A 25,377-nucleotide genomic window follows, 5' to 3' on the forward strand; every position below is an offset into this window, starting at 1 on the left:
CAGAAAATTATCGGAGTTTGCTTTAACTTATTCCAAAACATCAGTAATTTAAATTTTACTTAGAACATTTGCATTTCTAAAATAGTTACATCCTCAAAATGAGGATTAATAAGTTATTCAGAATATATTTGTTTGTGAAATTTTACAAATAGATCTATTACCCTTCCTTTAAAAGTGAAGAAGTAAATGAGAGCCCCATTAACAAATGCTGACCCTACTGGGCTGTGAGCTGGGCCAGGCGTGGCATCCTGTGGAGGTGGCTCCCATGCGCTGGACTGTAGCGCCCAGGGCTGCCCAGGCTGGGGGAGCAGGGAGCATGGCTGGGCTTTCCAGGGCTGCCACCAGTGGAACTGCTTCGTGCTGGACTGCAGCTGCGAGGGCAACCAAGATCCGGCAGCTGAGACTTGAACTTTCCTTTCATTGCAGGGCTTGGCCAACTAAGGAAACCAAAAACAGATCTGTTACTACATATGGCCTGTGATGGCAGAAGTGTGGAGACTTGGGCACACAAACCCATGCCAGGATCACAGCAGAGGAGGCATTTCTAAACCTCGAGCTCTAGGCACCCCATGAGCTTCCACACCAAGCCTGTGTGACGCAGACCAGGACTCCTGGCAGCTGCCAAACCCACAACACCCGAGCAGACCTTCTGCTCAACCAAAGACTGGTCCTATGTGAAGGTCCCAACTGCAAAGAAACCCAAATCCATGCAGGTTGAGCTTGCACAGTAGCCTGACCAAAGGGACTACCAGTGTGAAGAACCATCAACACATGACCTGGGCCATTCCAACCTGGCTTCCACTCAGACCTCAAAAGTACCTCTGTCTGTCTGAAGGTGAGTAGCATAGAACAGCACTTTTCCACTTGTGGACAGCTGGGTACCGACAAGGGTCAACATCTGCACACTCCAGGGCAGCCAACACATCCCGATCTAGTTTTGATGGCTCCTCTCTAGAGGACATAATAAAAGAATGCAAGAGAAAGCAGAATACCATTATTAAAGAAACCAAAAACTTTCAAAACACTGCATTTTTAACTCTAGAATCCAACAGATGAGCAGAATGATGTAGGAGAACCAATGTGAGCTCAGGAATCACCATACCATCTCATACCTCAGGGATCCATAGGAAGGAGCCACAGGCTGGTCTGCTGGACCAGGGCATCCCACTGTCATGTGGTGGGAGCACAGGAGGAGTGGGGAGGCCAACTAATGTGGATGGAACCACCCTGGCTCTTTACCCCTGCTGTGGATAGAAAGCTTTGCCTTATAAAACAAATTAATTCTCAGGGCAGATGAGATTATTCTGGAGGTATTTATTTCCCCAGGAGGTAACAGCAGAGACTAATTTAACCAGTCCAACTGAAAGACCATGAAAAATATTCAGAAGGCTGTAGCCTCAGCTGGGCACTGTGGTGCATGCCTGTCATCCCAGCTCCTTGGGAGGCTGAGGCAGGAGAATCACACATTCAAAGCCAACCCGGGCAACTTAGCGAGACCCTGTTTCAAAAATAAATGACTGGGGATATGTATATATACAGCTCAAGTGATAGAGCAGTCCAGGGATAAATCCCCAGTTGAGGAAGAAAAAATCCCCAGTCGAGGAAGAAAAAAAAAAAAAAGCTACAAATTCATGTCAAAAGATGGGGACAAAAGCATGCTTGTAATCCCAGCATTTGGAAGGCTGAGACAGGAAAATTGTGGTTCGTGGACAGCCTCAGCTACTTAGTGAGACCCTTTACAAAATAAAGAATAAAGCCAGGTGTAGTGGCACAAACTGCAATCCCAGCCCTTGGGAGGCTGAGACAGGAGGATCGCACAGGTTCAAAGCCAGCCATAGCTACTTAGTGAGACCCCGTTTCCAAAGAAAGTATAAGTCTGGAGTACAGCCCAGAGGTAGAAAAACCCCTGGGTTCCACCCACAGTACCATAAATAAATAAATAAATAAATAAATAAATAAATAAATAAATAAATAAATAAATAAATAAATAAAGCTGGAGGTGTAGCTCAGAGGTAGAATGCCCCTGGGTTCTATCCCAAGAACTATTTTTTTTTTTGGGGGGGCGGGTCTGGGGATGGAACCCAGGAGCATTCAACCTCTGAGCTACACCCCCTGCCTGATTTTTTTTATTCTTTATTTTGAAACCGGGTCTCACTGAGTTGCAGAGGGCCTCACTAAGTAGCTGAGGCTGTCCTCGAACCGTGATCCTCCGGTCTCAGCATCCCAAATGCTGGGATTACAAGCGTGTGCCACCACGCCTGGCTCCCAGGACTGTTAAAAAAAATAAAAGATGAGAACCAAGCCAGGCATGGTGGTACACATTTGTAATCCTAGTACTTGGGAGGCTGAGATAGGAGGATCCGGGTTCACAGCCAGCTTCAGCTACTTTGTGAGGCCCTTCACAACTTAGTGAGACCCTGTTTCAAAATAAAGAATAAAAAAGGGCTGGGGGTGTAGCTCAGGGGTAAAATGCTCCTGGGTTCAATCCCCAGCACGACCAAAAAAAAAAAAGATGGGAGCCAGAGGAGTATGTCAAAGAGAACTGTGGTAAAGAGACTTTAAAAGGAACTACATACAGCTGGGCATGGTGGCACACATCGTGGTCAGCCTCAGCAACTTAAGTGAGAGAGACCCTATTTTCAAATAAAATAATAAAGCCGGGCGTGGTGGCACACGCTTGTAATCCCAGCATTCGGGAGGCTGAGACCAGAGGATCGCGGTTCGGGGACAGCCTCAGCTACTTAGTGAGGCCCTCCGCAACTCAGTGAGACCTGGTTTCAAAAATAAAGAATAAAAAATAGGGCAGGGGGTGTAGCTCGGAGGTCAAATGCCCCTGAGTTCCACCCCCAGACCCACAAAAAAAAAAAAAAAAAAAGAGCAGGGGGTGTAGTTCACAGGCAGAATGACATTTGGTTCCATCCCCATTACCAAAAAAAAAAAAAAAAAAAAAAGAAAAAAAAAGAAGGAACTACAAACAGTGCCATCTGCACACAAAGCATCTCATACTTACCCAAAAAGGAAGAACCTTCTGACACACTCCTTCACACTGGGGGAGGATACAAGTGCAGGTGCGGTTAGGGAGTCTGGTCCACACTTTTGTTGGGCCCCATGCCGGGGACTGCTGGGATCCAAAGACATTTTAGCCATTCCAGCGGACACTTCACTTTCTGTCCTTATTTGGTTATTTGCCAGTTCATCTGCAGCAGCAGGAGGTGCCAACAAATCACTTTCTATTGTATCATTTCTTGAAGTCAGTATCTTTTCTTTAGTGTTCGTATTTTTGTTTGATGTCTTAGAAAGGCTACCTCCTAGATTTTGCAAATTCAGTTTATCAAATTCAAGACTCAAACTAGAGACAGGTGACAGAAGAGCTCCCTTCTCTTTGGAGGCCTCTGGCTTCTTCCCGCCTGGGCTCCTGCTGCGAGTGAGAGGACCGCAGAGCCCATTTCTGCTAATGTGATGGTGCTGGTCTGAGGCTTCTATAAATTCTTTCTTTTGCCCTAAGGGAAGGGCACTATACTCTGTGTTTCCAAAATCATCCATTGTGGGCCGGCTCTGTTTTCGAGCTGTATTTTGCTGATTTTTAACTTCTTCCAAGCTCAGGTCGTCTTCCTCCTCTAGAAATGCACCCACAGACATGGAATTGCTGCACTTCTTCCCAATGCCTGTAAGGGCAACAGAGAAGCATTTCAGAGGTATGGAGGGTAGAACCGAAAACAGACTGGCTCACTCAAGTGCACTAGAAATCATACAACCCAAGGAAGAAATTATTCCTAATCACAACCGCATCAGATTTCAAGACAGAAAATTACCTGAGTTAATTATGGGAAAAGGCCAAGTTAGACACTGGAGACAGAAATTAAGTTTCTGGTCCCCCAATCCTCCCTCAAAGCCAGGGAAAAAAAAGGAAAAGTCAAGGCCAAGGGCAAGCAGAAAAAGGGGTGCCAGCTCTGATCTGTTGGGCTGATACCATGCATGGTCCTGAAAGATAATCTATAAAAATTCCATCAAGAATCACTGCACTTCTCTATCCTGTGAATGAAATGCTCAAGCTACTTCAACATAGCATGTCCCGACAAGATGAAAATGTCATTTTTTGCTGTCAAAGAAGTAACCCCTTGAACTGTGTATATGCTGCTTGGGAAATGAGCTCACTTTAACAGTAACTATTAAGTGCACAGCCACAGAGGATAACACAGAATAAATGAGGCCACTACACAGCTCTCCTGACCCTCTGCTTGGCCTGATGTATTCCCATTCTGTCTTCCATAGCCAATTTGACTGTGAGCTGTGGAAGGTTTAAATACTGACTCTGCTTTGGTTATGTGTTTCAGATTCAGGCTGACTTTTCTGACTAGTCACTTTTTTTTTTTTTTGGTGGTACTGGGGTGGAACCCAGAGGCTTTCTACCTCCGGGCTACCTCCCAGACCCATTTTATATTTTATTTGGAAACAGGGTCTCACTTAAGTTGCTGAGAGCCTCACTAAGTAGCTGAGGCTGGCTTCCAACCTGCCTGATCCTCCTGTCTCAGCCTCCCAAGCGTGGGGATTACAAACGTGTGCCACCACACCCGGCGTCACTTCTTAATTTAATATACATACGCAGTGGCCAGGGTTGTGGTGGCACATGCTTATAATCCCAGCATTTGGGAGGCTGAGACAGGAGGATCATGGTTTGAGGACAGCCTCAGCTACTTAGTGAGGTCCTTTGCAACTCTGTGACCCTATTTCAAAATAAAGAATAAAAATAGGGCTACGGGTATAGCCTGAAGGTAGAACGCCCCTGGGTTCCATCCCCAGTGCTGACAAAAGAAAAAAAAAAGTACATGTGCTATACTTTCTTTTCCAGCACTCCAATGAGTTTTCTTTGTAAAGTATGTGCTGAGGGGCTAACAGTTCAATCTTAGCATTTAAAAAGTATCAGGGAAGCCGGGCGTAGTGGCGCACGCTTATAATCCCCGTGCTTGGGAGGCTGAGACAGGAGGATCGCACAGGTTCGAAGCCAGCCTCAGCTACTTAGTGAGGCTTTCAGCAACTTAGTGAGACCCTGTTTCAAAAAAAAAAAAAAAGGTCTGGGAGTATAGCCCGAAGGCAGAAAGCCTCTGGGTTCCACCCCCAGTACCACAAACAAACAAACAAAAAGTATCAGGGGAGCCGGGTATGGTGACACACTCTTGTAATCCCAGTGCTCGGGAGACCGAGACAGGAGGATCGCTCAGGTTTGAAGCCAGCCTCAGCTATTGAGTGAGGCTCTCAGCAACTTAGTGAGACCTTGTTTCCAAATATAAAATAGGTCTGGGAGTATAGCCCAGAGGTAGAAAGCCCCTGGGTTCCACCCTCAGCACCACAAAAATAAATAAATAAATAAATAAATAGATAAATAAATAAATAAATAAAGTATCAGGGAACAGAGCAAGATAGTACATGCTTCTAATCCCAGTACCCAGGAGGAGGCTAAGACAGGAGGATCACAGGTTCATGGCCACCTTCAGCAACTTAGCAAGACCCTCCACAACTTAGTGAGACCCAGAGTGAAAGGGGAGGAGTGTGCCTCCTTGTCCTTTTTTTTTTTTGCGGGTCTGGGGCTGGAACCCAGGGGCATTTGACCTCTGAGCTACACCCCCTGCCCTATTTTTTATTCTTTATTTTGAAACCGGGTATCACTGAGTTGCAGAGGGCCTCACTAAGTAGCTGAGGCTGTCCCCAAACCACGATCCTCTGGTCTCAGCCTCCTAAATGCTGGGATTACAGGTGTGTGCCACCACGCCCGACTTCTCTTTGTCCTTTTGACATCAGCCTAAGGAAAAGTTCACCGTTTTGACAATAACATTTTTTGAAGCAAAGAAAAACAGTTTCACCCTGCCACTGGGGCCACAGCCATCTGGAACCCACAGGTGCTCACCAGAGGTGGAGGCTTTATCTTGGGGGCAGGCTTCATTTTCTGTTTCTTGTTGAGCCTTTTTGCCCATTTCCCGCTGAGCAAGATACTCTTCTAGTCTTTGAAGGCCCTCCTGGGAAGACAGATCAACAAAACAGCCCAGAAATTCCCAGTATTCAACCCAGGGATACCCCAGCTCATGAGCTAGCTCCCTGTAAGAAATAAAACACAATTAACCATTTGAGAAACTAGGGAGGGAAACACACAGAACTGAATGCAAAGAAAATAGCCACTTAATGTTCAAAGTGCCAAGACAGTGTCTGCAATATTGGGCATGATTTTATTTTTTGCGGTACTGGGGACAGAACCCAGGGACTTTCTACCTCCAACTATATCCACAGACCTATTTTTATTCTTTATTTTGAAACAGGGTCTGGGTTGCACAGAGCCTCACTAAGTAGCTGAGGCTGACTACAAACCGAGATCCTCCTGTCTCAGCCTCCCGAATGCTGGGATCACAGGCGTGTGCCACCACACCAACCTAGGTATGACTTTATTTTATCCTTTGTTGTGGGGTGTAATTGAGTGGGAGAGCACTGGCCTAGCATGTACAAGGATGTGGGTTCATTCCCCAGTATAGGGAAGGGGCATTTTATCTTAAACAGAAATAATTAATGTTAAATTAATTAATAACTAATGTTGCATTATTTAATGGAGAACTGATGTTGCATTTTCTAGCATTTCCCTAACAGCACTACTAGCAGGGTTTCTCAAGGAGTGACCACACTCACTGAAATACTCAAGAAAGGCAACAGAGCCCAGAATGTCCTCACAGTAAAAAGGTCACAAATGTATTTTTTTTTTTTTTTTTACAAGGAACATAAAATTTAGAGGTCCTTTTCATTTCAAGTTGTAAACCTCAAATTGGGCCGATCCAGTGAAATTTTATTAGATTGTACCATAATTTAGCTTTGTGATTGTGGACTTTTTGTCTGGGACTTATTGTACTAACAGTTTCTAGCCACACTTGTCTCTTGTGTTTGGTGATTAAATCTTTTTTTTCCAAGGAAAGACTATCTGCATAGTAATTTATACAAAATGTTTAATATCGCCTAGAAAAGCTGTGGAACTGCTCAAGGTCTAGGAACAGACTGTTTTACCTTACACTTCTGCAAATTACACTGTGGAGGACATTTGCAAAGTATCTGACCCAATGAAAATGCTCAGAAACTCCTAGGAATTGTTATTTTGAATTGGTTGTTACTATGTTTTCCACTGTCAATCTGTACACCATGCAGCATTACACATCACCCGGGCTCATACTCCTGAAGTACCTTCCTACTCTCTCAATGCCTCTTTCTGGATCAGATTTCCTCACATTGTGAAAGAACCCTGCTTTCTCTCGAGGTGGAGTTTTCCAGAGTTTGCGAAAATCTTCTGCCTATGAAGAAAAAAAAGTGTTGAAATATGCATCTAATCCTAATCGCCCCCCCCTCCCCTTTTTCAGTCTGGGGATAGAATGCAGGGGCATTCGACTTCTGAGCTATACCCACTGCCCTATTATTTATTCTTTATTTTGAAATAGGGTCTCACTAAGTTGCAGAGGGCCTCACTAAGTAGCTGAAGCTGTCTGCAAACCACAATCCTCCAGTTTCAGCCTCCTGAATGCTGGGATTACAAGCATGCAACACCACGCCTGGTTGTCCCATCCCTTCTTGACATTGATATTTTTATAGTTGCAAACAAATAATTACTTAGATTGTTTTCTTCATTTATTTTGGAGACAGGTTTGCTATGTTTCTGAAGTGAGGCTTATATTTAAGATCCTCCTGACTCAGCCTCCCAAGTGCCTATGATCGCAGGTAACAGCATGTAGCACCTAATCCGTTATTTTGAGGTTTTTAAAAAAATATTTATTTATTTATTTATATTTATTTATTTATTTATTTATTTATTTATTTATGTGTACTGTGGGCGGAACCCACAGGCTTCCTACCTCTAGGCTATACGCCCAGACCTATTTTATATTTTATTTGGAAACAGTGTCTTAAGTTGCTGAGAGCCTCACTCAGTAGCTGAGGCTGGCTTCGAACCTGTGTGACCCTTCTGTTTCAGCCTCCCAAGTGCTGGGATTGCAAGCGTGCACCACCACCCCTGGCTATTTAGAAAGTTTTTAACAAGAGACTACACATGTCAGTGTACAAAACATTTTATTCAGGAAAAAAATGCCAAATACAAATTTGCCATAAAATGTGCAGAACCTTTGAACCCATCTCTGGGTCCAGTGTTAAGGGCTCAACCTGCACATCGGTACTATGTGTAGCCTGAAGGGCCAAGACATGGGTACAAACCAATAGCCTCTAGGAAAGTGAGGGAATATCAGGGGCTCAAGCAATTGGCAGGAAGGGGTGGGAGATACAATGAGAGGAAACTTAGTCTGGAAGGTGAACTTGGGATTGGAAGTACCCTAAGAAACAGCCTCGCCAGACTGGCAAGGCAGCATAGGTGGGCCATCTACTGGGACAAGAAGACACATAGAGGGGGCTAGCCCAAGCTAAGGTAGCCATGTTGGGAGGTGTAGGCTCGTGGACCCTTACCAACTAACAAATGAGCAACATAGCAAAGCCTTGTCAGCACCTCTAGGCAGATGGTTTCAGAGAAAGAGGACCCTCGGGTCGCATAAGCTGTGGTCTCCAAGACTAAGCACAAAGCAATGGCTTGAAAGATGGCACTACATTGCGGGCAAAGCAGGGTGGTTCTAGAGGCTCTACATAGCTCACCTTGGATGGACTCAGGGGTCCTGCGAAGGCTCTAAGGGTCAGCACGGGGTCTCTGGGGTCCCCTGCACAATGGCTGGCATGTGAGGCCTCAGCTGTCTGGTCTGAGGACCACAGCTCTCCAATGATTGGAGAAGAAGTATCTTCTGCTCTCAGAAGTGGCACATAGTAGTGACCTAGAGGAGGAGAAAAGCACCAGCTGGAGACTCCTGCTCACCAGAGGTTAGCTGAGGTCTGAATGAGCAGTAGGAAAACAATGGCAGAGGGACCCAGTGGCCACCTACACTCTAGCCAATGACCAGAGCAAAGGCCAGCTTGCTCTTGCCAGGACTCACATAACTTAGTGAGCCTCACACCTTCCTGAGGAAGGGGGCAGGAAGAAAGGAGAAGGTAGCCACGGATTCCCCAACCTCCAGGAAAGTAGAAGACTGAGGCCAGAGGAAAGCAGAGGCGTGCACAGCAGTCCAACACACACTACCAAGATGTCACATCCAACTTTCCTCCTCACTTCCCTATTCCTGTGGCAGAAACTTTCAGTTCTGGCCTCAATCCTACAAAGAAGTTTGCCGGCACACAGATCTGTCATGCATCACTGCCTAAGAATTTGTTATTTTATTTTTTTGTGATTCTGGGGATTGAACCTGGAAGCACTCTACCTCTCAGCTATACTCTCAGCCCTATTTTATTCTTATTTTAAAACAGGGTTTTAGCCGGGCATGGTGGCACACGCTTGTAATCCCCGTGCTTGGGAGGCTGAGACAGGAGGATCGCACAGGTTCGAAGCCAGCCTCAGCTACTTAGTGAGGCTTTCAGCAACTTAGTGAGACCCTGTTTCCAAATAAAATATAACAAAGGTCTGGGAGTATGGCCCAGAGGTAGAAAGCCTCTGGGTTCCACCCCCAGTACCACACACAAACACACACACACAAAAAAAAAAAAGAAAAAGAAAAAGAAAAAACAACAACAACAGGGTTTCACTAGATTGATGAAGAGTCTCACTAGTTGCTGAGGCTATCGTCAAATCTGTGATCCTCCCACCTCACCCCCCCAAGTACTGGGTTTACAAGTGTGCGCCACCACACCCAGTTATGGAATTTCATATTTTAAGTGCTTATAATAATTTTAATGCTGTCTTTGTTTGTTTTTTTTTTTCTTCAGTACAGGGGATAGAACCCAAGGGCATCCTAACACTATTTCTTATAGAATCACAGTTAGCAGACAGCTTCAGCTACTTAGTGAGGCCCTTTGCAATTCAATTAGACCCTATTTCAAAATAAATAATAAAAAATAGGGCTAGGGGTGTAGCTCAGAGGTAGAATGTCCCTGGGTTCCATCCCCAGTACTGCAAACAAACAAACAAACAAACAAACAAAAAAACAAAAAAAACCCCTAGATTTTTACTGTAGAATATACTGAAAACTCTAGCAATTAAAAAATTAAAATGCCATATTCACATTTCTTTCCTTTTTTGTGTGTGGTAATGAGAATTGAACCCAGAGGCATTCAACCTCTGAGCTATAACCCCCAGACTTATTTTATTCTTTATTTTTAAACAGGGTCTCACTAAGCTGGTGAGGCTGTCTTTGAACCTGTGATTCTCCTGTCTAAGCCTCCCAAGTACTGGGATTAAAAGCCTGTGCCATCACACCTGGCCATATTTCATTCACATTTCAATATCTAAGATCAGGATGCATCATATACATATGCCATTTTACAAATAAGTGATAAGTTTTTTTTCCCTCTTTGGTACATGAGATCATTTTTTTTAAGCGGGGTAATATATGGTAAAATTCACCTGTAACTTAGCTATACATAAAATACTAATGTTTATTACTTACTAGATATAGTCAAATACTTTAAGTATATTGAAGTAATTTTGTGAGTGCTTGTGTTGGGGGAGCGGGGTACCAGGGGTTGAATAATACCTCTGAGCTACAACCCCAGTCTTACTTTTTAATTAAAAAATAAAAAAATTTTTTTTTTGGTGGTACTGGGGGTGAATCCCAAGGGCATTCTACCTCTGAGCTACACCCCCAGCCCTATTTTTTTATTATTTATTTTTGAAACAGGGTTTCACTGAGTTGCAAAGGGCCTCACTAAGTAGTAGCTGAGGCTATCTGAGAACCATGATCCTCCTGTCTCAGCCTCCCAAATGGTGGGATTACAATCGTGTGCCACCATGCCCGGCTTTAAGACAGGGTCTAAGTTGCAGAGGGACTCACTAAGTAGCTGAGACTGTCCACGAACCACGATCCTCCTGTCTCAGCCTCCCAAATGCTGAGATTATAAATGTGTGCTTCCACGCCCGGCTAGCCTCAGCAATTTGGTGAGGCCCTTTGCAACTTAGGGATACCCCATTTCAAAACAAAAGAGTAAAATAGAGCTGGGGGTGAAGCTCAGGGGTAAATGCCCCTGCATTCCATCCTCCATGGTTCTGAGACAGATCACAAAGCCCCTGGTGACTCTCTTTTCCAAGGACCCCATGAAAGTGGGCACTGATTTCCCAACTTACCTTTTAAATATTCTCTGATTCGTTCTTTCAGCTCCACAGGCTTATTTTTACTTCTTTCACAAATTACCTAAACAAAACAAGAATAAGTGAACACTGTGAAGCTTATTTTGTTCCAATATTTCTTTGCCAATAAAATAATTTTTTAAAAGCAAGTTTTAAATTCAACTATCTGGGTTTCATTTTATTATTTTGGTACTAGAGTATAACACCCAAGGGTGTTATACCTCTGAGGACAGCCTCTACAACTTAGCAATTTTCAGCAATCTAGCAAGACTGTTTCAAAATAAAAATAAAATAGGGCTAGGAGTGTAACTCAGAGATAAAAAGGCCCCGGATTCAATCCCCAGTACCCCCCACCCCCCACACACACACAAATAAGTAAATTAAAATAAGCAGGGCATGGTGGCAGAAGTTTATAATCCCAGTACTTGGGAGGCTGAGACAGAAGGATTTCAGGTTTGTGGCCAGTCTCAGCAACTTAGGACCTCCAAAACTTTGTGAAATCCTGTTTCAAAGTAAAAATGAAAATAGTGCCAGGGGTGGAGCTCAGAGTAAACACCACCACCACCACCACCACCACCACCATCACCACAATCACCATTATTTCCATCATCACCAATAACATCAACACTGCCACCATCAGCACTATGGTCCTACTTCACACCAACATCATCTCATCATCCCACCCCCCTACCACCATAACTACCTCCATCTGCTCTGCATCTGGTCAACTAATGTGTTCAGAGAGGAAATATGATAATAGACTGTGATGTGTTCAGAAAACTGATGGCCAGTTTCAGAAAAATAAAATTAGCAAAACAGGTCAGCTCATTCCCTCCTAACTCTACAGATATATTTGCAGCTTTAGAGATACATCACCTTCATATATCACATCTTGCCCAGCAGTCAGGGTTTCTAGTGTGCCCAAAAGCAAACACAACTCATAGAGAATTACTTGTGATTTCACTGTAGCTGTGTTTATACACTGTAAATTTATATAAGTTCATTTCTAATACGAGATAGTAACTGCACTTTACAATTACTTACATCTTCGGGTGTTTTACCATATTTATTCCTTGGGTTTTTCACAATCAAAGGGTGTGAAGAAAGTACGTTGACCACATCCACATTCCCAAACTTACAAGCAAAGTGCAACGGTGTGTCATAGCCCTGAAAAAAGTATAGAGAAAGTATAATTATTTACTCAGCTTATTCATACCATTTTTATGACAGTTGTTAGTTCATATTGTTTGTTTGTTTTGGTGTGTGTGTGGAACTGGGAATTGAACCTAGTGGTGTTCTATACCCCACCCCTTACCTGTGATCCTCTTATTTCAGCCTCTCTAATATGGAGATTACAGGTATGCATGACAAAACCCAGCTGGTATTTATTTTTTTAAAGTCTATACTGAGTATTAAACCCAGGAGCATTCTACCACTGAGCTATACCCCAGACCTTTTTTATTTTGAAACAGGGTCTCGCTAAGTTACTATGAACTTCTGGTTTTGACCCTGTGACCTTCTTGACTCAGCCTCCCAAGTACTGGGATTACAGGTACGCTGTCAACTAAAAAGACGCATGCCAGCAATATCCACTTCATGCCAGATTTTGAGTTCAGCACACTGCCCTTCATCACCAGGTCTTGAGCAGCTTGTGATGGAAGCTGCTCAGTAAACAGTAGCTTTAATAATTCAAGGCATTTAGCGTACTGTCATGTAATGAATTCTTGAAAACAGAGGCAGGAATCACCCAGAATAAAGCAAAGCCCATGGATTTGGTCTGTACTCAGTGACACTCTCTTTGACGTCCCTGATGGTGGGCAGCAGTAAGTAGATCTCTCTTCACCTCTGACCTCAGGCTACTACTGCACTCCACAATGCTTCCCAATGCTCTGGCAGCCACTTCATGGTAGCTCAGCGCTCTGCCTCATCTCCCTGGTACTCTCCCCAGTGGCATCTTCCTTCCTTTTTTTTTTTTTTTTTTTTGATGGTACTAGGTATTGAAACCAGTGGCATTTCTCCCTTCAAGTTACACCCCAGCTCTTTTATTTAGTTTTTGAAACAAGGTCTTGCTAGGTTGCTGAGAGTCTTGATAAATTGCTGAGGCTGATCTTAAACTTGCAATCTTACTGTTTTAGCCTCCCAAGTACTGGTATTACAGGTATGTGATGCCATGCCTGGGTCTAAGAGCAATAACACCTCTTGTAGGCCTTAAATCATCTCTAGATTACTCAGAATCCTCGAAGTAATGCAAATACTACATAAATAGCTAGTATACTATCTTATTCAGGGAATAATGACAAGGAAAAAAGTCTGCACATGTTCAGTATTTGTGTGTGTGTGTATGGGGGTACTGGGCATTGAGCACAAGGGCATTCTAAATCCAAGCTATACCCCCAGCTCTATTTTCTGTCTTTGTTTCGAAACGGGGTCTTGCCAGGTTGCTGAGAGTCTCACTATGTTTCTGAGGGTGTCCTTGAACCTGCTATCCCCTTTTGTCTTGAGTCTTCCAAGTGCTGGGATTATTGGCATGCATTGTCATACCTAATTTATCCTTGCTTTTTAGTCCTTAATTCAATGTAGAACAAAACTATGCCCACCACAACATGCTTCTTTTGCTCACTCCCACCCACAGCTTACCAAACTCCTATATTTTGCTAAATGTTTATAGTTCTTGGATCTAACCTATCACTAAGTCTCCCTCAGATAAATAAATTTTTCTTTTTCAAAAACCCATATTTAAGCCGGGCGTGGTGGCACATGCTTGTAATGTCAGCATTCGAGAGGCTGAGTCTAGAGGATTGCGGTTCGCGGACAGCCTCAGCTACTTAGTGAGGCCCTCCGCAACTCAGTGAGATCCTGTTTCAAAATAAAGAATAAAAAAATTGGGCAGGGAGTGTAGCTCAGAGGACAAATGCCTCTGAGTTCCATCCCCAGACCTGCAAAAAAAAAAAAAAAAAAAAAAAGAAAATACAAGCTGGATGTGGTGGCACATGCCTGTAATCCTAGTACTTAGAAGACTGAGATAATAGCAGGTTCAAGGACAGGCTCAGCAAAATAATGACACTCAGCAACCTAACAAGATCCTATTGTGAAATTAAAAAAAAAAAAAAAATATATATATATATATATATACATACATATATATATATAAAGGGCGAGGGTTATAATTTGGATGTAGAATGCTCCTTGTGTTCAATCTCCAAAGAAAAGAAATTTAAATAAATAAATAATAAAGTAATCCCAGTACTTGGGAGACTAACAGGAAAATGTGGATTTACAGCCAGCCTCAGCTACTTAGGCCCTCCACTACTTAGTGAGACCCTGTTTCAAAATAAAGAATAAAGACCGGGCATGGTGGCGCATGCTTATAATCCCAGCTCTTGGGAGGCTGAAACAGGAGGATCACGCAGGTTTGAAGCCAGCCTCAGCTACTTAGTGAGGCGCTGTTTCCAGATAAAGTATAAAATAGGTTTGGGAGTATAGCCTGGAGGTAGAAAAGCCCCTGGGTTCCATCCCCAGTACCACAAATAAAATAAAGAATAAAAAGTAGGGCTGGGGGTATAGCTTGGATTCAGAATGCCCCTGTGAGCCAGGCGTGGTGGTGCATGCTTGTAATCCCAGAATTCAGGAGGTGGAGACAGACAGCCTCAGCTACTTAGTGAGGCCCTTTGCAACTCACTAAGACCCTGTTTCAAACAATAAAAAATCCAGGCGTGGGGACGCTTGTAATCCCTGCACTTGGGAGGCGGAGACAGGAGGATCATGCAGGTTCGAAGCCAGCCGTGCTGGCTTAAGAGACCCTATTTCCAAATAAAAAAGTATAAAAAATAGGTCTGGGAGTGTAGCCCAGAGGTGGAAGGGTTTCCAGGAACCCCAGTACCACCAAAAAAATAAAAAAATAAAAAAATAAAATAAGGCTAGGGATGTCGCTTGGGGGTAGAATGCCCCTGGGTTCCGGGTTCCTTTCCCAGTACTGTCAAAAAAATAAAATAAAAATAAAAAATAAAACATATCTTTCCTTTCTATGCTCTTTGGCATTTGCTCAGCATCCAGTTACAACCCAGAGTGTGTGTCTTTTGACAAAAGCCCAGAGCACCTCTTGGAGCATCCTGTCCATCCATAGTCTGTCCACGGTATCTGGCAACCAGAACTCTCCCAGAGTGCGTGTTTCACAAATGATTCTTCCTAAGCTCTATGCGCCAACAAATGTGCTTCTCTTCCTAACCTTCGACAGTCCTTACATACTGAAGCAGTGCAGAAACACAAGAAATATTACACATACTGGGAATACAATCTTTAGCCACGAGACCAAAGAAGCGACACTTACCACTTTGTCAGGAGTGTTCAGATACAAGTCGACAATATAGTGGACTCGCTTTTGCAGCATGCTGGTGTCGTCATCTGGATACATAAGCCGCATAAACTCAGGGTTTTCCAGAATTTCTAATGTTAATTGACAGACAGCGGCCTGATTCTCTTTGGCAGCAACATGCATGACGTTGTACCTGCATCCTTCCTGAAAGAAGACTGGGTGCTCTGATCTCTGGTTGTGTTAAATTGTCTTTTGTCACAAATCAGTGACTACAATCGCATGAGAGGAGCTGGAAATAAGCTTACCTGTACAATGGTTGGATTGTCCCCTGAACCAATTAGATACCGGGGATTACTCCAAACAAGATCAGAAAAGGTGTCCTCTTCCCCCTTCTCTACAGCTTTTCTCAGCTTGGCAGTGAGATCCTGAGTTCGGGGATTTTTATAACTGTTTGCTCGCTCTTTATTTACTGTTTCTGCTTCAGACAAGCACAATCCATCTGTTATTGAGAGAATTGAAGAACACTCAATTTCAGTAGTGTTTTCTCCTCACCCATCCTGAAGCTTCCCACAGCAGCTCAGCAGCCCTTGGGAGTAACAGGTGAGAACTACACTTGTGGTACACCAACAGTAGTACCAATGCACTGGTAAGCACATTCAGACACAACTAGAATCCAACAGGAAAAGCTCTGTGCATGAGACACCATCTGGTAGCACTTGACAGGTAAGTCGACTTTGACAGGTAGACAGGCACCAGCAGCCTTGAACTGCTGCCATCTACCAGCAGCCCAGATTCCTATAAAGAGGGAATGCTTTTCTACATGTTGTTTCTATGGATCTAATCAAAACATCTGAAAATGTCTTAAACTGATTTCCTTCAGTAGAACATTTACAAGCACAAGGAAGAACACTGTGTAAAGCCAAGCAAGAAAACAGAGAAAGGTTGGCAGAGATATTGTCAACTGACAACCAGGATAAGGCACTTTCTCTCCAGGGCCACCCACCTGGAAAGCCCAGATTAGGGAGAGGGGAGCAGAGCCTCCAAGGACTCTGCTCTGAGTAGGGCAGAGTGTTGTCCAATTTTGTCTCCTGCAGGGAAGCTTAACTCTTGCATATTCCAGAAGCAGGTACAGCTTCAGATGAGCATACAAGACTGATCTCAACCTCAAAGAGAAAACCCTAATCAAACAGGCAGCAGGCAGAGAGACAAGGACTGATGGAAGGGGTAATGGTGCTTCTCTTGCTGAAGCCCTGGCTTACCAACTTCAGGCCTAAGTGACTTCCCGGTCACTCAGCCGCCAGGCTCTACTCTTCTGTTCCTGAAGCTTTCTAGTACAAGCCCTCAGACCCTTCCCTTCTGTTGTCATGACAGAGGCCTCAGCTACCCACATTCTGTCACATAGGACTTCTCCCACAGTTGGATAAAATGAGGTGCCATGTTGTAGAAGAGAGGAAAAAACACATTTCAGGAAAACTTTGACAGTAATGTCAAGATGTGCACCCCCATGTGGTTTACCTTTCAATCCACCACTGCTGAGGAGTGGTGCTACTCTCACAGAGGACAGTGGAGACGAGGTTCTGCTTGGGGAAGGGAAATAATCACAAATTCCTCTAGCAAACTTCTCAGCATCTTCTCTTGTTGGAAAAGCTTTAAATCGGGATCCCTTGATCATTTTGACAGCTTGTAATGCTTCTTTCTTATCTTCATAAACATGGATCCTTTCTGGGTGGGGAAAGTAGCAAAGGAAAATTAGATACAAGTAACTAGAGACCCTGTCATTTAATTAAGTCCAGGGTTTAAAAGTCATTTGTTACCCAGTTGCCAGGTTTTTTATTTACTTATTTATTTTTGTACCAGGGATTGAACACAGGGGCAGTCTACCTTTGAGCTACACCTCCAGCCCTTTTATTTTGTATTTTGAAACACAGTCTCACTAAGCTGCTGAAGGTCTTGCTAAGTTGCTGGGTCTGGCCTCAAACCTGTGATCTTCTTTTCTCAACCTCCGAAGTGTTGGTATTATAGGTGTGCACTGCCACGCCCAGCCCAGTCATGTAATTTTACTCTATATTCATAGTTTGGATTTAGAGGGCCTTAGATAGTCACAAGAACCAAAATAATAACATTGTTCATATATACGTGTGTGTGTGTGTGTGTGTGTGTGTGTGTGTGTGTGTGTGTGTGTATAAACAAGGTGGTTTGTATACCTCTATGTAATTCCATATCTAAAGATACTACACCATACTAAAAAACAAGTTTTAGATGGACTAAAGACCTAAATAACAATTTTAAAAGTTAAAGCCAGACATACAATGATGTGTATCTATAACCCCATTACTTGTAATGTTGAGACAGGAAGATTACAAGTGCAAGGCTAGCAAACAACAACATGGTGAGACCTGGTTTCAAAATGAATAGTTAAAAACAGGACTGGGCCAGGCATGGTGGTGGTGCACACTTGTAATCCCAGTTCTTGGGAGTCTAAGACAGGATGATTGCAGGTTCAAGGTCAATCTCAACAACTCAGTGAGGCCCTCCACAATTTAGTGAAACCTTGTTTCAAAATAAAAAATAGGAGGAGCAGGGCCTCTTGGTGGCACACTCTAGCATGCTTGTGATCCCAGCATTTGGAAGGCTGAGACAGGAGGATCAGAGTTTGACAACAGGCTCAGCTACTACTTAGTGAGGTCCTTTGCAACTCAGTGAGACCCTGTTTCAAAATGAAGAATAAAGTCGGGCATGGTGGTGCACCCTTGTTAATCCCAGCATTTGGGAGGCTGAGACCACAGGATCGCTGTTCGCGGACAGCCTCAGCTACTTAATGAGGCCCTCTGCAACTCAGTGAGACCAGGTTTCAAAATAGGGCTGGGAAGCCGGCCATGGTGGCGCAGCTTGTAATCCCAGCATTTGGGAGGCTGAGATCAGAGGATCACGGTTTGCGGACAGCCTCAGCTACTTAGTGAGGCCCTTTGCAACCCAGTAAGACCTGGTTTAAAAAAAAAAAAAAAATAGGGCTGGGGGTGTAGCTTGGAGGTCGAATGCCCCTGGGTTCCAACCCGACCCCCCCCCCCCCAAAAAAAAGGGCAGGGGTAGCTCAGAGGTCGAATGCCCATGGGTTCCATCCCCAGACCTGCAAAATAAATAAATAAAAAAATAAATAAATAAAATATAGAATAAAAAATAGGGCTGAGGGTGTAGCTCAAAGATAGAATACCACTGGGTTCTATCCACAGTACTGTATTAAAAAAAAAAAAAAAAAGGCTGGGGGTGTAGCTCAGAGGTAGAATGCCCCTGAGGTTCTATTTCCAGTAACACCCCCCACCCCCAAAAAAAGGAAATCCAGTTTGGTTTATGATGGTGCATGCCATAATCCCTGTGGCTCAGGAGACTTGAGGAAGGAGAATCACAAGTTTGAGGCCAGTTTGGTCAACTTAGTGAGAGTCTGGCTCAAAATAAAAAGGGCTAGCTGGGCATGGTGGCGCACGCTTGTAATCCCAGCATTTGAGAGGCTGAGACAAGAGGATGGCGCAGGTTCGAAGCCAGCCTCACCTACTTAGTGAGGCCCTTTGCAACTCAGTAAGACCCTGTTTCAAAAATTAAGCCGGGCCGGGCGTGGTGGCGCACACTTGTAATCCCCGCACTTGGGAGGCAGAGACAGGAGGATCACCATGGTTCAAAGCCAGCCGCACTGGCTTAAGAGACCCTGTTTCCAAATAAAAATATAAAAATAGGTCTGGGAGTGTAGCTCAGAGGTAGAAGGGTTCCATCCCCAGTATCACCAAAAAAAAAAAAAAAAAAAAAAAATAATAATGGTGGTGCACCCTTGTAGCCCCTGCATTCAGGAGGCTGAGACAGGATCGCGGTTCAGGGACAGCCTCAGCTCCTTAGTGAGGCCCTCTGCAACTTAGTGAGACCCTGTCTCTATTAAAATAAAGAATAAAAAATAGGGCAGGGGTGTTGCTCGGAGGTTGAATGCCCCTGGATTCCATCCCCAGACCTGCAAAAATAGATAAAATAAAAATAAAATAAAAAAGGAATAAAAAATAGGGCTGGGGGTATAGCTTGGAGGTAGAATGCCCCTAGGTTCCATCCCCAGTACCAAAAAACAAATCAAAACAAAATAAACAAATAAATAAAAGGGCTAGCAGTGTACCTCACTGGTAGAACACACCTGTGTTCCATCTGTAGTACCAACAACAAAACAGAAACAAAGAACAAAATAGAAGATGAAAGAGGAGGAAATCTATATTTTTATTTGCGGTACAGGAGATTGAATCCAGGGACAATCTATCTCTAACCTACACTCCATGCCCTATTTTTTTTTTTCTTTATTTTAAAATAGAGTCTCAAAAGTCTGGTGTGGTGGTGCACACTTGTAATCCCAGTACTTGGGAGGCTGAGACAAGAGGATCCCACAGGTTCAAAGCCAGCCTTTTCGTGAGGCTCTTAGCAACTTAGTGAGACCCTGTTTCCAAATAAATTATAAAATAGGTCTGAGGGGCTGGGCATGGTGTCACATGCTTGCAATCCCCGCGCTTGGGAGGCAGACAGGAGGATCGTGCAGTTTCGATGGCAGCCTTGCTGGCTTAAGAGACTCTGTTTTCAAATAAAATATAAAATAGGTCTAAGAGTATAGCCCAGAGGTAGAAGGGTTCCATCACCAGTACCACAAAACAAACAAACAAACAAACAAACAAACAAAACCAGGCCTGGGGGTGTAGCCTGGAGGTAGAAAGCCCCTGGGTTCCATCCCCAGCACCACAAAAAAATGAAACAGTCTCACTAAGTTGTGGAGGGCCTCATTAAATCACTGAGACCTGGGATCCTCCTGTCTCAGTCTCCCAAGTACTGGGATTACAGGCATGCACCACCATGCCTAGCACTCATGACAAATTTTAACACAATAATGATGGTTAATGATGTGCAATTTCTCACATTATAATTAATAACAAATTCCAATTGTTTTTTCTATTAAGTCTTGTTTATTTCTTAATGTTGAAAATTATTTACACATTCATTGTGTTCAGATTATGAGTTTAAAAAGAGGGAAAATGATCAAAGTTCTTAACAAATGGCAGTCAGCCATTCCCTATTTGTAAATCAAGCATAGAACTGTTTCCCTAAAATTAAAAGAAACTCTCTGAGAGCCAGGAGTAGTGGCATATGCATATCATTTCAGTAGTTGGGAGGCTGAGACAGGAGGACCCCAGATTTGAGGAGAGCCCCAGAAACATAGTGAAACTCTCATTAACCTAACAACACCCTGTTTCAAAACAAAAGATAAGAAGGGCTGAGGGCAGAGCTCAGAGGTAGTACATCCCTTGGTTCAACCTCCAGGACCACAAAAATGCAAACAACAAAACAAAAATTACTTTCATAAAGATTTACAAAACACTCAAGATGGTAACAAATGTCAGCAATGGGTAGTCTTGGGGATAAGGTCATACTTATAGTGTTTTGTTTATCTGCAGCTTTTAATTTACAAGCATCCTTATCCCCACCATCAGTGAAAAGAAACACTAAAACAGCTGTATTACCATTTCTCATGGGGCCGTCTTCATACACTGGGCACACTCCGTAGTACAGGGATGGTTCCTTAGAGACTGCTGCTCCAGTCTTGTGGGTGTCAATCCTTGCTGATGCACCAAAGGGCACTGGGCAGGCCTTGGATACCACAGCTTCTTCCTCTGGGGGGTTCAAACCCACACTGTAACCAAAATCTCTGTCTTCAGAAAAACTGGTTTGCTCAGTTTGGTTCCTTACTGTGTCCTGTCTGAGCACTGTAGCAGCTACCTCACCGTGGACAGGAAGAGAGGAAGGCAGCACTCCATCTTTCTCTAGCAAAGCCTGAGCCAATTTTTTCTCAAAAATGAACCTTGTGGTAGATGTAATAGGTCCACATTTCAATCCAGCTTTGACAATTTGTTCTCTGAGGTCATCTGGACTCAGGAGTTTTAATCGAGACAGTACAGCATCCATTGTCACTTCACCTAGGTCCAAGAAAACAAAAGTCAATTTGCTGGGCTGGGGTGTAGCTAAGTAGGGCACTTGCTTAGGATGTGTTCTCAGTTCCCAAGAGGCTCTTACTTTTCATCCAATTTGTGTCATTACTCTAATGCCACTTCTTTAACTTGGGCTAGTAGTTTGAAGGTTGTCTTTGCAACCAAGATATAAACAGAACTGCATCACTCTACCTTAAGTCACTAACTGATCCTGGGCAAGTTATTCCAAATCTAAGCATCAGTTTATTCACCTAAAAAGTGGACATACTAATAGGTTTACTTTTACATATTAAGTCACTAACTGATCCTGGGCAAGTTATTCCAAATCTAAGCATCAGTTTATTCACCTAAAAAGTGGACATACTAATAGGTTTACTTTTACATATTAACAATATAAAAATAATGTAGCTGAGTATGGTGGCACTTGCCTGTAATGCTAGTATTACAAGGCTGACACAGGAAGATCACAGGACCACAGGATCCTGTGTAAGCCTCAGGAACTTAGGGAGGCCCTCTTTCATTTAGTGAGACCGTTTCAAAATAAAAAATAAGGTAGGGCTGGGGGTGTATCTCAGAGGCAGAATGTATCTCAGAGGCAGAATGCCCATAGGTTTAATTTGAAGTACAACAAAACAAAACAACAAAGGTAAAAAAATAATGCATGTAAAATCTGCACCACTGAGTCAAATTATCAATAAATGTCTGCTATAGCTATTAAGACATCAAGGAATGCTGGGTATGATTGTGCATCCCCATAATCCTAGTACTTGGGAGGCTGACATAGGAGGACCATAAGTTCCAGGACAGCCTCAGCAATGTAGCAAGGCTTTCAGCAACCTAGTGAACCCTTGTTTCAAAAAATTAAAAAAAAAGAGCCGGGCGTGGTGGCGTGCACTTGTAATCCCAGCATTCGGGAGGCTGTGACCAGAGGATCGTGGTTTGCGGACAGCCTCAGCTACTTAGTGAGGCCTTCTACAACTCAGTCAGATCCGGTTTCAAAATAAAGAATAAAAAATAGGGCAGGGGCTGTAGCTTTGGAGGTCGAATGCCCCTGGGTTGCATCCCCAGACCTGCAAAAAAAAAAAAAATAAATAAAATAAAATAAAATAAAAATAAAAAAGCAAAAAATAAAAAGTTGTGAGGGTGTAGCTTGGAGGTAGAATGCCTGGGTTCAATCCCCAGAGGCACAGGTTTACTAATGTTTCAGAATAAGTACTTAATATACTAGGAAGTCAGAATAAAAATAAAAATGAATACTGTTAATAATGTTCTTACTACAAGACACTGGTTTGCTTTGCTCAAATGTGCACATAAAAACAAAGGATAGGCTGGGTGTGGTGGCACACGTTTATAATCCCAGTACTTGGGAGGCTGAGACAGGTGGATTGCAGGTTCAAGGCCAGCCTCAGCTACTTAGTGAGGCCTTCCGCAACCCTTGTTTCAAAATAATGAAGACAAGCCAGGCATGGTGGTGTACGCTAGTAATCCCTGCGCTTGGGAGGTGGAGACAGGAGGATTGGGCAGGTTTGAAGCCAGCCTCACTGACTTAAGAGACCCTGTTTCAAAATAAAAATATAAAATAGGTCTGGGAGTGTAGCCCAGAGGTAGAAGGGTTCCATCCCCAGTACCACCAAAAAAAAAAAAAAAAAAAAAAGACAAAATAGGGGTTGGGGTGCAGCTTGGTGGTAGAATGCCTTTGAGTTCAATCCCCAGTAGTGGAAAGAAAAAAACCAAAACCAACAACAAAAAATAGAGAAAAAACTAGAGATTGATTTACCTACAGGGTGAGAAAGAACAGTGTGAAGAGAAAGGGATGAGGGGCAAATCTGATAGTTTTTATAAGCTTTCAGAAACATTAGTGACAAAAGGAGTTACTGGGGAATGAAATTGGCCAATAAAAGCTGGGTGTGGTGGAGCACGCTTGTAATCCCAGCACACCGGAGACTGAGACCAGAGGATCACTGTTCTCAGACAGCCTCAGCTACTTAGTGAGGCCCTCTGCAACTTATTGAGACCCTGTTTCAAAATAAAGAATAAAAAATAGGGCAGTGTAGCTCGGAGGTCAAATGCCCCTGGGTTTCATCCCCAGACCCGGGGGAAAAAAAAGAAAAGAAAAGAAATTGGCCAATATATGTGTTAGCTGGGTCAGGTGATGCATGCCTGAAATCATAGTACTTGGGAGGCTGAGACAGGAGGAATGCAGATCTGAAAACTAGTCTCCACAATTTAGCGATCTCTCAGCAACCTAGCAAGACCCTGTTTCAATAAAAAAGGGCTGGGGGTAGCTCAGACATAGAATGTTCCAGAGTTCAGTCTCGAGTATGAAAGGAAAGAACACATCAATGGGCATACTCAATTCATACAAAACCGTTTTAACGAAGAGCGACTAGTACTTCATGCTTGCTAACGAACAGGCTGAAAAACAGCGGGCCAGTTCCACGGCAGCCCACGGTGGCGCCAGGCCCAGAACTCCGTGCGTGCGTCCCGCTGGACCACGACACGGCCGCGCCCGCGTCCACCGTCCCCAAGTCCTGGTCTCCTCTCGCCAGATCTGGTGGGCCACCTCGAAGCCATCGATGACAGCCCAGGCTCTCATCCTCGAGCCCAGGCCCGAGGGCCACACTCGACCGCTGCTCACCCCCGTCATGTCACCAGGACTCGGCCGCTTCACGGGGAGGCACCCAGCACCTCCCTCCCTCCACCTCCGCCACACCCAGAACCGGCTCGTCCCTTCTGCTGCCCGGGTTCAAGCCCCGCCGGCGGTCCTCCCGCCCACAGCCCGATTCTCCTCGTCACAAAACAAAGGCCCGCGCCCGCCGGCGCCGACCCGCGCTCACCGCGCCCGCCGGAGGCTCAGGCCGCCGGCCGCGCCCTCACCTGGGCCCGGGGCTGCGGGGGTCCCGGCGCGGCCCAGGCCCCGCGGCCGCCGCTCCAGCCGCCGCACCAGCCAGCGCACGGCGAACAGCAGCACAGAGGCGCCCAGCAGCTCCCAGGCCAGCGCCGCCCACTCGGCCGCCGCCAGCCGCGGCCACAGCATCGCCGCCGCCGCCGCCCGCCTCCGCCCCGGCCGGCCTGGGCCCCGCGCCGCCCGCCTCAGGCCCCCGCCGGTGCCCGCGCCGGTGCCCGCGCCTATGGCGGCGCGCTCGGTGAGCCGGGCGGCCGGGCGTGTACCGCTCACGACCGGCAGGCGAGGCGGCGTAGCCGGAGCCCGCGCGGCAAGGGCAGCGCGACGGCGGAGCCCTGAGGCGGGCGGACGGACGGGCGGGCGCAGGCAGCGGCGCGGGCGGCCGGCCGCGGGGTCCTAAGATGGCGCGGCGCAGCAGTGACGTCAGCGCAGTGCGCCGGCCGTGCGGCTGGGCGTAAGTCTGCGGCTGCGCGGCCAGCTGTCGGGCGGCCGGGGATCCGGGCAGGTGTGGATAGGCGCTGGCCCAGAGCCGCCGCGTCCTGTGTTGCCAGCGCGGCTGTTGTTTCTGTGCAAAGTAACTTAGACCATCCAGGCAAGATGGCCATGCCATTGTAACTGTAGCTTTGAAACAGCAAAGTTCCTGGTGTCTCACGAATTTAGATTGAATCCAGGGCATTTTCCCTCCAAGCTATCCTCTCAGACCTTTTTAGTCTTAATTTGACACAGGGTCTCACTAAGTTGTGGAGGGCTTCCCTAAGTAGCTGAGGCTGGCCTGTGATATCTTCACTGTGGTGGTGGTTATGCAATTGTGCTTGTTTTTCAAAACCCTCAAATGTGTGCAAGATTTTTATATTTAAGTGAAAAGTCTGATTTTGGTTAAACTAAGCCAACATTTAAAAAAAAGTGGCCCTGTTCCAATGAAGCCTACCTTTTGTTGTTTTTTAATTACTGAGTGCAGGTCCCATAGAGTGGTGCAGTTCACACATTTTCA

The 25,377-nt window shown here is 44.9% G+C and overlaps 1 protein-coding gene across 1 annotated transcript; it reads right to left on the reverse strand.

Moving 5' to 3' along the window:
* Window positions 1-214: 214 nt before the first annotated feature.
* Window positions 215-24,518, reverse strand: ANKLE2 (ankyrin repeat and LEM domain containing 2; the record flags this gene model as incomplete). Its single annotated transcript, XM_080717754.1, has 13 exons — window positions 215-437; window positions 820-951; window positions 3,011-3,665; window positions 5,903-6,090; window positions 7,213-7,319; window positions 8,659-8,831; window positions 11,168-11,234; window positions 12,215-12,337; window positions 15,498-15,686; window positions 15,788-15,981; window positions 16,998-17,204; window positions 21,017-21,469; window positions 24,359-24,518. The coding sequence occupies 13 exons, from the start codon at window positions 24,516-24,518 to the stop codon at window positions 215-217; spliced, it is 2,871 nt and encodes a 956-aa protein (XP_080573880.1).
* Window positions 24,519-25,377: the final 859 nt, after the last annotated feature.

This window comes from Muscardinus avellanarius (assembly GCF_963383645.1).
Source record: "Muscardinus avellanarius genome assembly, chromosome: 21".
Classification (NCBI taxonomy): Eukaryota; Metazoa; Chordata; class Mammalia; order Rodentia; family Gliridae; genus Muscardinus; species Muscardinus avellanarius.